Consider the following 16334-nt stretch of genomic DNA (forward strand, 5'->3'; position numbering starts at 1 on the left):
CTGACTGGAGGGGTCTCGAGCAGCATGGGGTACCTGGTGGTGGGTGGTGCATGGCCGGGGAGTGCGGGGTGGGGGGCGGCAGCTGGCAGCTGCTGAAAGCATCGTTGCACTCCTGTCCTGTCCCAACAGTGCACGCGGGTCACGGGTTCAGTTACAAGGGCATCTGGGTTTATGTCTAATGGGAGAAGCAGGGGCAGGAAGGCCGCCTGCTTGGAAGGCAGTTCCCTGCCATCTCATCCTTGACACAGGACCAGATCCAGGCCACCAGACCCCAGACCAAGTCGGATCTGCTAATGGTACATGACATCCTTGGTGGCCGAAGCTGTAGGATAATAATAACTATCAGCAGATGTTGGCCATCGTTCACTGTGCTCTTACCATGTGCCTGACACAAGACATTTATTGTGCTATTTGGATTCATCCTCACAAGATTCCCATGTGGTATCAGTATTATTACTTCCCACATTACAGATGAGGAAATGGGCTTGGAAACCCCAGGTCCTTGTGCCGGAGCCTTATGCTCCAGTGCCTTGGGGGAGTGGCGAGGCCACTTCCCTCCTTTGGCTTTTATTGAGTTCCTGCTGTATACACAGCAAGCTGCTGGAGTTTCTCCTCTTGCAGAGCTTAGGTGTGAGTTGAGGTTTGAGATTAGTTTGCAAGAACCAGCTAGGGTGTGGCAGCCTGTGAGTATCACGTGAATTAGGCAGAGGTATGATGTGGGCGGGGGGTGCTGGTGGAATGGGGGTGGCGGTGGGCACAGGTGTGTCCTCGGCCAAGGCATGGTGGACCAGCCTAGTGGGCCACAGTGCGCCCTAGACCCTCTAGGGCTCCATGCATACATCACCCTGAGGCCCATGGAGGAAGCAGGGTGAGGACAGGGTTCTCACCCTGGAATCCACAGAGGACTTGTCTCAAAATCATGCTCCTGTCTTTTAACAAGCTCATTCTCTCTAATTAATAAATTACACTAGGGCAGAGTGATGGCTACTGTAACATTTTAATTTTCAAAATCCTTGTTTTTCTTGTCAGTTTTAAGTACTTATTATAGACAAGATGCTATCACCCGACATAGCAGGACACATTTGCATAATAAATGAAGTCTCGGTGGCCACAGCTTGTGGGATTTTGGAAAGATGTTGAGCATCGCAAGTGTGATGCCGATGAAAACCTGGATGTCGGTCACTGACCATGGCCTTTGGGGCCTCCCCAGCCAGCCCTGCATGCAGATACCTGGGGCAGAAACAGGTAGAAAAAGCCGAGGCCACACTGGACCCCGCTTGCTACCCTAAAGAGGAGGCTAGCAAAGGGAACAAGTGATGGGATTTCTCACCTGGGATCTGTCCTTGGGATTGGAAAGTTTGGTGTTGATGGGTTGACATAATATCTTTCCAGCAACCTGTCAGCAACTCCAGGTGCACTAGACCGTGTGGTCCATGGAGCCCGGCAGACTTGCAGCTCTCAGTTCCAGCTGGCCAGGAGCTGAGTTTTCCTTGATTGTAGTGTGCTTGTTGGGTGGGGCGGCCTAGGGAATGGGCAGCTCTACCCACGTTCCAGAACACATGACCCCTACTGTGGTCCCTAAGGTTCTGTAAACTGGTCATGTGAACCGTCCACCTCATGATGGCTGCTAGTGAGCCTTCAGTAAAAATCAGTCCATTCCTCGGATGTGAAGATGCAGAATGTTAATAAAAGGTGCACTTACTGTACTACTGTCTGGTAGGGTCAGTAGAAGCCATCTGCTGACCATTATTGTCCCATGTCCTTCTGAACCCTGGCAGTTTTCATGGAGGCGTGTCTTTTTTGTTGTCTTTTCCAAGTCCACCCAAACTTAGGAGGAACTGTTCTGTTCTTTGCCATTTGTACCTTGAAATATTTTATGTACTCTGGTGCCCTTTTACAGAGTTGTTTTTTCAGAATCCTAGGGTACTTATATTTTACTTCTGCTTCTTCCTGTGTTTTTTGGCTGGTTGATTATTCATGGAATCCTTTGATTTGCCAGGATGTATTGAGCACCCACTGTGTGCAAAATACTGCTGGACACCAGGAAGGCAAAGGTGATGAGCCATGTGGTCTTGGGCAGTGGGATCTGAGGGTAAATATTTTGAGCCGCTGACTCAAGGCGGGTGGATGCGTGATTCTCCCTCTGTGATCTCTGTCCTTTCATCTATAAAGAGAAAGCTCTGAATCTGTCATTGTGGAGATAGTTTCCAGCTCTGGGCCTGTGTTTCTGTGCTCTACTGAGATTGCAACTTGAGGAATTTGTGGCAGATCCATTTCTTCAGTCCATGTTCCTCCTCTTTCCTGGCTCATCAGTCCGTCCCCACCTTTGACTCTCACTGCCTATCACGAGCCACACTGGCCTGCTGTACCCAGATGTGCCACACTGGTTCTCGCGAGGGCCTCTGCGCTAGGTCTGCCTCTTCTTGCAGCTTTGACATCTTGGCTTATGTGCTGTCCAGCTTCTCAGAGAGACGTCTTCTGACCAAGAAATTGGATTGTCCCCGTTGTCACTGTGACCCCTTAAGAAACCACAATGTTTTTGTTTTCTTTATCATCTGAAAGCTCATTTGTTTGTTGACTGTCTCCCAAAGTGGCACAAATATGGATTGAGTACCTGTTGGGCACCAGGCACTATTTCATGTACTGGGAAATGGTAGTAAAACAAAAGGTCACTTACATTCCAGGGTCCAGTGGATGAAACCAACAATAAATAGCAACAAGATCAACAAAATTCTCTCTTTCTCTCTCTCTCTGTCTCTCTCTCTCTCTCACACACACACAGAAACACACATGTCAGGTAGTGATAAGAATTATAAAGAAGACTAAATCAGGTGAGAGGAAAGAGGGTGACTAATGGACTTTTTTAGACAAGATGTGGTCACTTCGGAGGAGGTGACATTTTGGCAGAAACTTGAATGAAGTGAGTGAGCCCCACATGCAGATACCTGGGGGATGAACTCTCTCACCAAAGGCAGCACAATTTCACATGGAGGTCGTTAGTCCATTGGTAATTCATGTGATGGATATTGCGAGGCAGGAATTGATGTTAGTTTTCTGTACTGACGCGAAGTTTCCTTGGTGGAATGGTCTGCCCCTTCCCAGCCTCTGTTGTTTGCTGTGGCCTGTTGTTTCCAGGCCCTGTTCGTTTCCGCTGGTCTGGGCGTCCTAGGTTAAAAGCACACAGTCTTTCTTATCGTCACTTGACAGTTACTTTTGCTTTCTAGTGTTGCGGGCTTTCCTCGGCCTTCTTCAAGACCATGCTGCCCTTCTTGGCCCTTTATTCTGGAATCCGTTTTCACGTTCCAGGAAAAATCTCTTCTATGAGATTTTGATTAGAGTGGCTTTGAATTTACAGATTAATTTGAGAACAACTGATCCCTTTATGCTAGGGGTCTTCTTACTTATAAACATGGTCCATTTTTCCATATGTTTATGAGATTGACTTTAATACCTGTTCGTGTGATTTTGTAATTGTTTTCTTGAAGGCAGCCTTTGTAGCATCTTACAATGTTATTTTGTCATGATAATTGAAGGCAATCATCAATTTTTTTGTTTGTTGTTTTACAGCTAAGGATAAATCTGAGAAAATATTTGCACTAGCATTTGTCAAGCTGATGAGATATGATGGTACCACCCTGCGAGACGGAGAGCATGATCTTATCGTCTATAAGGTATCTGGTTGCATTGGTGCAATATTGCTGCTATAGACAGTTTCAGTCTTTTCTGGGCTTCCTGACCCGAACCAACATTTCGCATCATTGTGAGGAAGCTGCTATCTAGCTACATTTAATTATGTCAATGAACATTTCCGATGACCAGCCCTTTTGTTGTTCCTAACAGGAAAAGATGATATACAATATAACAGTAGGTGCCATATAAAAATGCCATGAACATGAATTATGCTGCAGGAATAAGGGAAATTATTAAAATGTGTATTTAATATGATAAAAAGCAATTATGATAGTTACCAGGATTAGGGATAACAAAGGATGGCAAAAAGTGGTGTGTTGCTGTTTGGGAATTGCCTTTGACATATGGCATGACTAAACCCGCAGGCCGAAGCGAAGAAGCTGGAAGACGCAGCCACGTACTTGAGTCTGCCCTCCACGAAGGCGGAGTTGGAAGAAAAGGGCCACTCGGCCACGGGCAAGAGTATGCAGAGCCTTGGGAGCTGCACCATTAGCAAGGACTCCTTCCAGATCTCCACGCTCGTGTGCTCCACCAAACTGACCCAGAACGGTGCGTTCTAGAGGAGAAACCCATTCACCCCAGGAGCTCTGCCTCAGTCCCGTCTTTTCCACGCTCCTTCCTGTGTAGAGATGTCCTCTGTAGGCGTATGAACGTCACCCGTAAGGCATTCATTGCATTGGGCTGTGATGACCTATCAATGCATAGAAGGTGGCATTCGTTGTAATTTAAAATTCACACTTCTACTCTGGTCTAAGGGTTATTCTTTTTTTTTTTTTTTTCCCCCCCAGACAAGGTCTCATTCTCGCTCTGTTGCCCAGGCTGGAGTGCAGTGGTGTGATCTCAGCTCACTCCAGCCTTGTCCCCCTGGGCTCAGGCCATCCTTCCATCTCAGCTTTCCATGTAACTGGGACCACAGGTGTGCAGCATCATGCTTGGTGGCTAATTTTATTTTTAATTTTTATAGAGATGAGGTCTCACTTTATTGCCCAAGCTATTCCCAAACTCCTGGGCTCAAGCAGACCTCCCACCTTGGTCTCCCATAGTGCTAGGATTATAGACATGAGCCACTGTACCCAGCTGTGTTATTCTTAAAGGGAGATAAAGCAGTGGATTTACTTCTTAAAATGGTTTTTGGCCAAAGGAAGGTAGCGTGGCATAAAGGAAAGTGCACAAGATCCAAAGACCTGGAATTGGACTGTAGCCCTGTGTTAACCCTGGGGATGCCCTTGAACAAGGGTCTTCTGCACGTTTCGGAGTCTTATCTTCCTTGTCTGTTGATACGGGAATAGTGCCTGCCTCAAAGGGCTTAGTGAGGGTTACATGAAGAGTGGGCTGGGAGCTTACCTTCCTCTTTATGCCTTCCCCATTCTCAGCTACTCTCTGAGATAATTACCAGTTATCTTTATTTTTAAAAGCTGGTTTGGATGATACTTTCTAACCCTCCTCGTGGTATGGGATAAGGCACCCCCTGCTCACTCCTACACCCCAAAGCTCAGCCCTAATGTGGTAGATCACTCATCCATCAGCTGGTGCCGTGCCCTTGTGTGGCAGTTGGCCGACTGCTTTGAGTGCCTGCACTACCACTGCTTTGAGTGCCTGCACCACCACTGCTTGCAGCCTCTCCAGTGACATTGCTGTCCAGCCGGGGGTACTTCTTATTCAGAGCACACTGATGTTGTTGCTGTCACTCTGTCTGGAAGAGGCAGAAATCCTACATTTAAAAATTGCATCTTCCAAATGCAGCCGTATCACAGCTGTGCAGAGTGACTTTATGCTCTCTTGAATCAGAGCTTGAAAACCCAATTTTTTCCTCTTAACTGCTCGATACAGATTTTGATTATTAATGTCTGTTGCTATCAGGAATTGTGTCTCTGGGGGGTTGTCTATAAATCATGGCAATAGTTTTGGATTTGCCCAAGGGACGGTCATCGTTTGGACTTTAATAGGGTAAATACAGGACAAAAGTAACGCCATTGTCTGGAAGTCAGGACATTGTAGTGGAGCATGCAGCATGCACTGAGTGTGCTGTGTGTTTGGATGTGCCAGCCCTGAGTCAAATGCTTTTAGATCTTGCCGTTTCTGCACTTTGCACTCTGTTGTTCTGGGCTACACTTTCCCACTGCTGGTCTGCTGAGTAAACTTCTTGGTGTGGGAGCAATAAGTCTCTTAAGTGCCTTAAGCCTGTTGGGATACTTTTATATTCCATTTGCATACATGTCTCAAGCCATTTATGAAGCGTCCCAGCTTGTGGTTGTGTAGTGGTCTCCATGAACAAATGAAAAGCCTTACCTGGGGCTGGGATTCCTGTTCATGCTGCTGATAAAGACATACCTGAGATTGGGCAGTTTACAAAAGAGAGAGGTTTAGTGGACTCACAGTTCCATGTGATGGGGGATGCCTCACAATTGTGGTGGAAGGCAAGGAGGAGCAAGTCACCTCTTACATGGATGGCCACAGGCAAAGAGAGAGAGAGAGCTTATGCAGGGGAACTCCTCTTTTTAAAACCATCAGATCTCGTGAGTCTTATTCACTGTCACGAGAACAGCACAGGAAAGACCTGCCCTCATGATTCAATTACCTCCCACCAGGTCCCTCCCACAACACGTGGCAATTCAAGATGAGATTTGGGTGGGGACACAGCCAAACCATATCAAGTGGTCAGCAGTGTGGGGCTCAACTTGGGACTTGGTTATGGAAAGGATGCCCCCCTGTGACGTGTTAGTCTCTGGATGTGGCCTTGATAGCTCCACTTGCCTGACAGATGACAGCATCCAGAGCCTCATTTAACCCAAAAGTGACATCTCCAGGTGGGGCTCACTTCAGCATTTCAGTAGGTGCCATGTGTTGCAGTGCTCATGGTGCAGGAAGCCGTCATCTCATACTTGGGTCATGTTCCAAAAGCATGCTTGGAAGTCATTACTTGGAACTTGATCATCTTTCCCCATTCAAAGCAATGCTCTGAGCTGTGGTTAGGTGATGAGGCCTATCCACAGAATGCTTCTTAACCCTCCTGACCCTGGAGAAGGGACTGTGGACCAGGGCATCCCACCCCCGGGGGGTGGCGTCCGTGGCGATCCCTCCTTTCCCCTTCAAGCTCCTTGAGTCTCACCAGCTGCAGAGTAATCCCCTCCCCAGACTGAGGGAGAGGGCACCCTGCTCTCAGCAGCAGCTGTTGCCGGGCAACAAGGAAATTCCGACGTGGTGCCGCTCGCCGGGACTGACGGGAAATCTGCCTTTCATTTCACACCAGCCACGGTTCCCCTTCTCAGGATTGTGGCATGTCAGGTGTGTACAAGATGGAGCTGCCCCAAATGGCATCTAAGCATCGACTCCCACATTCTCATTTGAGGGAATCATTTTTCTGAAACCGTGATTTGTTCCTGTGAAGTTCCATTACTTAGGGAAACGCAGTGGCTGAATTATTCATTGAGGTTTGTATTAAACTTCTCTGTCCTCAGCATTATGCTAGATGCTGTGGGGGATATGAAAGAAGTAGAAGATGTGATTCCTCTTCTCAGTGAACTGACTATATAATTAGAAAGGAGTCATGAATATGGGCCGTGAGTCCCAGTCATAAGGGCCTGGGGTGGGCATCTGCCGTGGGCAGCTTCATGGGGTCTGGACAAGCCCTGTTTTCTTCCAACACTCCCTTTGCCCCAAGGTGTTTTACTACTCATTAGCCCAGTTGGACTTTGTCTCAAACTTACCACACAGCGTGCCACCGACTTTGAATGAAGGGGATCCACATGATTAGTGTCTATTAAGGAAATGCTGGTAATTCTTGTGAGATGGAAATCTCCCTTAACCGTAGGACCAAGAGTGTGTCTGGGCAGGATGGAGCCTTTTCCTCCATTACTTCCCTTTCGCTTAGAAAGGAAGACATGTCGGCCAGGTGCAGTGGCTCACACCTGCAATCCCAGCACTTTGGGAGGCTGAGGCGTGAGGCTCACCTAAGCCCAGGAGGTTAAGACCAGCCTGGGCAACATGGCGAGTCCCTATCTCTACTAAAAATTAGCTGTGCATGGTGGCGTGCACCTGTAGTCCCAGCAGCTTGGAAGGCTGTGGTGGGAGGATCGCTTGAGCCTGGGACTTAGAGGCTGCATTGAGCCGTTGTTGTGCTCCTACATTCCAGCCTGGATGACGGAGTGAGACCCTGTCTCCAAAAAAAAAAAAAAAAAAAAAAAAAAAAAAAAAAAAAAAAAAAAAAGGTAAATTGCTCAATTCCTCATCATCTCCAGGGATGACTGCTGCCATTTGTGCTTTTAGACTAGGCATTCTGCTAGGTGCTTTCTACACGTCCTGTCAGTTAATTCTTACAGCCACCTTGTGAATCGGGCAGCATCATGCCCGTGGTTCAGGTGAGAATATTGAGGTGAAGTTACTTTCCAAGGCCAAGTGGTTGCTGAGTGCTGGTGTTTAAGCTCACACTTGGGTGTCTTCTACAGGACCTTTGGGTGTCTCCCCATTTTTAACTCTTCCCTTTGTCAGCTGTACTTGGGGGTAGGGTCACATAAATGAAAATGTATGTTTTGGAGCTTATTGTGTGCATGCCTTTTGTACAATTTGATGCTGAAATTATAATGGATGTCTGTATTTCCTAATTTTCTACCTATAGTCACAATTAGAGGTTTTTTTTTTTTTTTTTTCCCTTCTTCAGTATTAACTCGGGTTTTGTATTTTGATTCTTTCTTTTATGCAGACAGTTTCTGTTTCTGTAGCTGAAGTTGGTTCTCAAGCATAACGGTAAATTAGATGTACTTTGTTAATGGTATTTTTTTAAGTAATGGGATGTTAATATAACTTCAGGTGAAATTTGGGTAGGCGTATGTACTTTCCTAGAGAGCTTTTGGATCCTGTCTTCTTACCTGAAAGGATATCTTGGCCACGCACAGCGGCTCACACCTGTAGTCCCAGCACTTTGGGAGGCTGAGGTGGGTGGATCACCTGAGATCAGGAGTTTGAGACCAGCCTGGCCAACATGGTGAAACCCTGTCTCTACTAAAACTACAAAAAAAAAAAATTAGCTGGGTGTGGTGGCAGGTGCCTGTAATCCTAGCTACTTGGGAGGCTTAGGCAGGAGAATCTCTTGAACCCAGGAGGTGGAGGTTGCAGTGAGCCAAGATCGCGCCATTACACTCCAATCTGGGCAGCAAGAGCGAAACTCCGTCTCAAAAAAAAAGAAGAATATCTTGATCCCTTAAACAAAAACATTTCTGGACACTGTCTTCTTCCACATTGAGTCTTTAAAAACCAGTATATTCATTCCTTGCTCTTTCTATAAAAAATGCAACAAATAAAACAACCATAAGAACCACAAACTTCTATGGAAGCCCAGACATGGTGAGGGCTGGAAGCTCGCTCAGTGCAGGCATGAACCGCAGTGCAGGCGTGGTCTCAGTTGTCTGGAGCTACTGTAGCTGCGGGGACTCTTAACCTTGCAGTCTCAGTACTTTAATTTGTGTTAGTTATTTTATTTATATCATCTATAAAAAAATAGCGGCTTGTTCTTGAGCAGGAAAAACAAATCATTTGGTATCCAGTGCCTGAGCAGTGCTTTCTGGGTGAGCAGGCCTCTTCAGGTGTGTGGTGCTCTGAAACTGCCTTCTTGTAGAATGGAAAGACAAGTTCTTTTTTAGTTTCCCAAATGTATTTTTAAAGCTGCTACATGGAAATCATTTCATGGTAAATGTCGTTGGGAATAATGAATTCAACCGTACTAGGTGTTAAGTATGTTGCTACAAAGGAATGGAATATTTAGCAGGTGAATCTTTTAAAATAGGGTTGATTTCTCTGTTCACCAAATTTTATAGAGAACCTCACTTAATGCATGATTAACGGAGACAGAACAGAGTTCTTGCTGTGAAGAGCTGATTGTCATTTCTGTTTCCAGTGGACCTTCTGGGGCTCTTGAAGTGGCGCTCCAACACCAGCCTGCTGCAGCAGAACTTGAGGCAGCTGATGAAGGTCGACGGTGGTGAAGTAGTGAAGGTAACGTGGAGCCCAAAGGGACTTTTTGAGTCTTTTTTTGTAAATGTATATTAACAGAGGCCGGGCGCGGTGGCTCACGCCTATAATCCCAGCACTTTGGGAGGTTGAAGCGGGCGGATCACGAGGTCAGGAGATAGAGACCATCCTGGCTAACACAGTGAAACCCCGTCTCTACTAAAAATACAAAAAAATTAGTTGGGCATGGTGGCGGGCGCCTGTAGTCCCAGCTACTCCAGAGCCTGAGGTTGGGGAATGGCGTGAACCCGGGAGGCGGAGCTTGCAGTGAGCAGAGATGGTGCCAATGCACTCCAGCCTGGGTGACAGAGCCGGACTCCAAAAAAAAAAAAAAAAAAAAAGTATATTAACAGAAGTAGGCAGTGACTCCAAAGGTAGTATAGGATTGTGGTTATACTCCCCTTTAAAAAATAGTGACATATGGGCCAGGAGCGGTGGCTCACATCTGTAATCTTAGCACTTTGGGAGGCCGAGGCGGGCAGATCCCCTGAGGTCAGGAGTTCGAGACCAGCCTGACCAACATGGAGAAACCCTGTCTCTACTAAAAATACAAAATTAGCCGGGTGTGGTGGCACATGCCTGTAATCCCAGCTACTCGGGAGGCTGAGGCAGGAGAATCGCTTGAACCCGGGAGGAGGAGGTTGCAGTGAGTGAGCCGAGATTGCACCATGGCACTCCAGCCTGGGCAACAAGAGCAAAACTCCATCTCAAAAAAATAAAACAAAATAATAGTGACATACACCTCTAGGTGCACAGAGTGCTTCTTGCCCTCTGGTTTTGGGGGGGACTGTCTGGGTTAGCCGTGAAGGAGAATGGCTTTGCAATCACCCTCATCGTGGGTTCTGTGTCCTCTTCCCACAGGTCCTCGCTGCAGGACTCACAACAGTTCAGTGGCCTCTTTAGGCCTCTCCTTCCCCTGCCATGAGAAGGGGGGTAACAGTAGTGCCTTCTGCAGGGTCACTGTGGAGCCTCAGGTCTTTTTACTGTTGTCATGATCCTTGTTACTGCCATCGGCATTCGTACTGGCCCTGGCTTGTGACTCCCTGAGATCCTCTTTAAGTCACCAGGAGAGGTCTGTGGTGTGGTAGAGAGATCATGACACTGAGAGGCTTGTCTGGGCCGTTTTCCTCCCATGGGTGGCTCTGCAGCAGTGTTGAGGCCCTGTGGCCTCAGCATCTTTATCTATGAGATAGGGCAGTCATATTACATGGCCTGAGGTCCCTGGGAGCACTCAGCTTCTGGCATTCTTTATTCTGTAATTGTTTGTGGTTCTGATATTTTCGGCAGTATTAGGCTCTTCTCTGCTCTCAGATACGCCACAATTTGCTGGGACAACTTGTTGTACGTGAGGAAGCGAATTTCCATTTTTAGTCTGTTCTGTTTTTGACCATGGGATGATAAACAGGTCACTGGCACGTGGCGTTCTGTAAGCGTAGACTCTCCAGCCAGGTCTGTCTGTTGCTGCCTCAGTTCCTCACCCTCTAGGAGAGGTGATTGCAGAAAGAGACGACCTTATCTCTGTAAAAATTAATTACTTAAAATGGCCTTAATTAACCAGCAATGTGCTTCACTTCAGTATCAATTAATTTGGTCGCACCGGTTTCCTGAATCATTGTATAGCCCTTCAGACATGTCCTCGCTAATCTTAAAATTTTAATCATCTTCTCAGTCCTGGTCTTCTTCCAACGGCTTGGACAATGTTAATTGCATTTTAAACTTCCCTGCGTTCTGTAAATTCCCTAATTCAGATGGAAACTAGGTGAATACGTGAATGTAGTTGAGAAGAACCCAGTTAATGAAATTTTGTCCTCTTTCATTTTGAAGTCCCTGCATCATATTAGGAATGAGTTGTATTTCTGATGACCGGTTGCCACAGTTACCTGGAAGAATGTAGAATGATCTTGTCCCATCATTCTCCCCATTTCCTCCATCTCATAGATTCTCACATTTGATTATTCATCCCTGGACATGGCCTTTATACCTTTCCCTTCTTCCCACGCATGCTGGTACCATGCAAGCCTGGGTGACCTGTCCAGCCCTTACCTACCTTGCCTAACTTTGTGCTTTTTCTCTGCTGGCATGTCTGACATGCGCCGTGAACCTGGAGAGTGGAATTGACTTGAGGCCATGGGGCTGTTAATGGCCAACCAGGACTTGAGGAATTCCCACCTGCATGGGGCTCCTTGTGCACTGTTTAGGGATGCTGATAGATTGTGGGTTTGGTTCTGTTTATTCAAGACCTCCCTTCTGCATATTGATGACTGATAGGAGAGAGATGGCATTGCTTGATAGATTGAGGAAGGTGTTTAGCAAAAGATACGCTGTCCCAATAGATGGAAAATGGAAATGGTGACTTTGGTCCCTTTGAACATGGTCTTAGAGAGAGGGTGGGGTGCCAAATGAAGCCCTTTCGTGGCTCTGTGTGAAGGCCCTCCTTCAGGTGCTCGCCCCTGCCCCACTGCAGCTCTGCACCCCAATACGTGCAGCTCCATCTCCCTGTGGTTCTGTTTCTGTGCCACTGACCATGTCATGTGTCTGGGTGGGACCAGGTGGTCTACTTCAGGGACTTTGCATGAACTGTGACAAGCCAGGTCCTGTCACCTGGGAGCCTGTTGGCAGGGGAACATTCGGCTGTTAGCAGATGGCATCAAGTTTTGACCTTCTCAAAGAATTTACGTTCTGAAAATGATGGGAAATGGTACAAAAGTAACAAAGTGGTGCAGATCCAAGTAGTTAGGAGTTGATTAAGCTCTTGATATCCAGACCAGCATACCTTTTGGTCAGGGTGGTTTTGTTTGCCACTGTTTGCATGTGACATTTTCTGGTATAAAGTAGGTGGTGGCTGGCACAGCCAAGCATGGAGAGGATTTTACTCCTTCAAGCGTCTCCGATCTCATGTTGAGCATGCCGGGCGTCCTCTCTCCCGAAGGAGGCGGGTGAGACTCATGCCGGGCATGCTGGGCGTCCTCTCTCCCGAAGGAGGCGGGCAAGGCTCTTGCTGCTGCTGTGGTTCCATGGCACTTCTTTGCAAGCAGGAGTCTGTGGTTTGCTTCTTTAGTCTTGGGGCTATAGCAGTTTGAGATCCTCCTTGCCGCCCCGAAGGCCCCCGGGGTGTTGGGAAGAGGCTGCACAGTCCAGGAGGAATCTGAACCAAACGCCTGACCCAGCCTTCCCTGTGATGTCCTTGCTATGTGATCACCTCACCCATTTATTTTTATTTTTCTTTAAATTACAGTTTCATTGAGATATGATTCACATACCATAAAATTCATTCTTTTACTCAGAAGTTTTTAGTGTCTTCACGGAGTTGTACGACTATTACCATTGTCTAATTTCAAAACACTTTCATCATCCCAAAAGAAACCACATAGCTATCAGCGGTCACTTCCTCCTCTCCCTGTAACCACTAATCTGCTTCCTGTCTCGATGGATTTACCTGTTCTGGATATTTTATGTAAATTGAATCATACGCCCCGTGGCCTTTTGTGTCTGACTTCTCTCACTTAGCGTTGTGTCTTCAAGGTATATCAGTGCTGTAGCAACTGTCAGTGCTTCACGGCTTTTTTTTTTTTTTTTGAGACGAAGTTTCGCTCTTGTTGGCCAGGCTGGAGTACAATGGCGCAGTCTCAGGATCTTGGCTCACCACAACCTCTGCCTCTCAGGTTCAAGCGATTCTCCTGGGATTACAGGCATGCACCACCATGCCTGGCTTATTTTGTGTTTTTAGTAGAGATGGGGTTTCTCCATGTTGATTAGGCTGGTCTCAAACTCCCGACCTCAGGTGATCCGGCCTCCTTGGCCTCCTAAAGTGCTGAGATTATAGGTGTGAGCCACTGCGCCTGGCCTGCTTCATGCCTTTTTATGGCCAATAACATTCCATCACATGGATAGACCACAGATTGTCTTTCCATTCATTAGTTGACACACATTTGTATTGATTCTGCTTTCTTGGAGATGATGAATAATATTTGTGTACAAGTTATTTTGTGAACATATGTTTCCTTTCTTTTGGAGATATGGCTAGGAATGAAACTGTTGACTCGTGGTAAATCTGTGTTTAACTTTTTGAGAAATTGTTAAACTGTTTTTCATAGCAATTGCACAATTGTACATTTCGAACTGCAATGTACAAGGGCTTCAGTTTCTCTGCGTTCTTGCCCACACTTCTTCTTATTCTTCTTTTAAACTGTAGGCCAGATAGTGGGTGTGAAGTGATATCTCATGATGGTTTCCCTTTGTATATCCCTAATGAGTAATCATGATACATCAGTACTTCATGTATATGGCCAGTATTTCGTTGTGTGGCGTTCTGCCTCTTGACCTTCTCTTGTAATACGGATCATCACTTTGAACACAGTCATCTTCAGGCCATCTTACATTTCCTGCAGGGGAGGATGGGGTGGGACTTGAAGCTGACTTTTAGTGTGACATGCCTTTGAAGTCTCTTCCTAATTACATGTATGATGCTTTGTCCTTCTTTGCGGTATAATTTATTTGGTAAATTTTAGTCAGCTGTAACTAATTTCGACATTGTTGTTGAATAAAGTAAGCACCTTCTGGTCCCAAAACTGGGATACTGCTGTGTATTCCAGTTTCAGAATCACGATCCTCTTCCGTGCCTGGGCACCCTGGTTGGTAGAAGGTCCTTTCTTCCGCTCAGCTGGGTCCTGTCCCTATGTAGCTTCTGCCCATTCACTAGCTGGAGTCCTATACCCAGTGTGTAGAATGAGTCAGATGCGTCTTCCCAGAGTTGCCATTCAGCACTTTGTCACCAGCCTGATGAAAACCAGGAGGAGGGTTGGAAAGGCCGCCTGGGGGAAGCAGTAGGCCCTCTCCTTGCTTTGACCCTCTCCATTTAACTCTGGTGGCATCATTTCTTTGTTCTGAATTCACTCATCCAAAATTTTTGTCTTGTGCATCTAGTGACTGTGAAAGATCCCGAATGGCTTTATAGGCAGTGTTAGGGGCAAGGTGGGTATTTGGAGTACGGCGGAGATCATAGTTATTCCAGTGTGTTGGGGGAGTCTGGTGGGTTCACACTATCAGCTGACCTTCTGTGTCTATGCAGTTTCTTCAGGACACGTTGGATGCCCTCTTCAACATCATGATGGAGAACTCGGAGAGTGAGACTTTTGACACGTTGGTCTTTGATGCTCTGGTAAGAGAGCTTCTCATGTGCTTGGATAACAGCATTCTTTCATGCTGCAGCCTTTGAGGCTGGAGGTGGGGGCTTCGTCACAGTGACTTTGAACGCATTTTCAGTTATAAATCCAATCAAAGATGAATTGGGGTGGCCAATTTTTTTTTTCTTTTCTTTTCTTTTTAATTGTAAAACTGTAGTTAGGCAAATGTCATTTCCAGGGTAAGAAGAGGTAAACTAGCCACCAACTTCTATCTGAAAATGTTCTGGTTCATTTCCTAACACAGGGGTGCAAATGGTTCTGATGAAGATTATAAAATGGCTTACATTATGTTGCTGATGAAAATATTACTGATTAATTTGACAGGTATTTATCATTGGACTGATTGCTGATAGAAAATTTCAGCATTTTAATCCTGTTTTGGAAACTTACATTAAGAAACACTTTAGTGCAACTTTAGCCTACACGTAAGTTCCTACTTTGTTTTAAAATCAGTACCTCTGTTTTTGGTATTTGTGCTGTTTAGAGTCTTTTTCATGTACTTTTGTCTATGACTGTGTATTTATCCCTGCTCAAAACTCTGAGTTTACTGGGATAATTTTTAGTATTGTTTTCCTCTTAACATACCTAAAAACCTTGTTGAAAGAGATATATGATAAATCGTCATAATATTCTGGAATAAGTTCTTGTTCTCCCGCACACCTTACATTTATCTTTGAAATCTTCAGTTTATGTTCGATGAAACTGAGCTATGGATGCGGAGTGTCTGACACCACGGCTTCCCCATGAGCCTTTGATGAATGGATAAATGCATGTGTTCCTGTGTTGAGGAGATTGGTTGTTGAGTGTGAATTAGATGCAGTTTTGTACTTTGCCCTGTATCTCCTTGCTCTTTAAAGAGCCCCTTCCCTTTTCTTTGACAAGCTGCAGCTGTCACTGTCTTGGATTCCTTCTGTCCACCCCTCTGCCCGTCTGTGCCCCAGAGGTCTAGGAAGACACCAGAGGCTGCGCGTGGTGCCTGGGCCAGCTTAGCAGCGTGCCTGGTGTTGAAGAGCAGAGCCCTGGGGTCTGGAGTCAGGCTGCCTGGGCTTGATGTGTAGCTCTGTCCCTCACAAGCTCCGCTGGGCAAGTTGCTTATCCTCTCTGAGCCTCAGCCTTCTTGTCTGTAATCAGAGCATGACTGTAGGCTTGTGTAGAAATTTTAGTAAGTTATTACATGTAGAGTGCTTGGACTAATCCCTGGCACTTAAAAAGCACTAAGCAATTATTGGGTTTCATTATTATTAGATTTATTATGGTGACTTACCGGCTCTTTCATGGTGGAATTTATTGGCATTTATTCAAACTTTTTATTGTGTCAGTTACAGCAAAACATAAAGATTTAAGTAGTTTCTTTAAGAACATCCCACTTAGAATCAGTAGAAAGGATTCTCTTTAGTGTGAGTAAATTTAGTTAAAACTCCCTTCTGTGTCATCAACATACTTTGCAAAATACCTGCT

General features: G+C 46.1%; 1 protein-coding gene across 3 annotated transcripts in view; it reads left to right on the plus strand.

Annotated features, from left to right (window-relative positions):
- The window catches only part of DOCK1 (dedicator of cytokinesis 1), a 545325-nt gene that overhangs the window by 120168 nt on the left and 408823 nt on the right, over positions 1 to 16334 (plus strand). For all 3 annotated transcript variants that reach the window (XM_038009711.2, XM_007964409.3, XM_007964410.3), the window contains exons 17-21: positions 3568 to 3671; positions 4056 to 4239; positions 9581 to 9678; positions 14762 to 14851; positions 15201 to 15301. In XM_038009711.2, coding sequence (XP_037865639.1) covers positions 3568 to 3671; positions 4056 to 4239; positions 9581 to 9678; positions 14762 to 14851; positions 15201 to 15301 — 577 coding nt within the window. The remainder of the gene's footprint in view (positions 1 to 3567; positions 3672 to 4055; positions 4240 to 9580; positions 9679 to 14761; positions 14852 to 15200; positions 15302 to 16334) is intronic.

The sequence above is a fragment of the Chlorocebus sabaeus genome, chromosome 9 (genome assembly GCF_047675955.1).
Source record: "Chlorocebus sabaeus isolate Y175 chromosome 9, mChlSab1.0.hap1, whole genome shotgun sequence".
Lineage (NCBI taxonomy): Eukaryota > Metazoa > Chordata > Mammalia > Primates > Cercopithecidae > Chlorocebus > Chlorocebus sabaeus.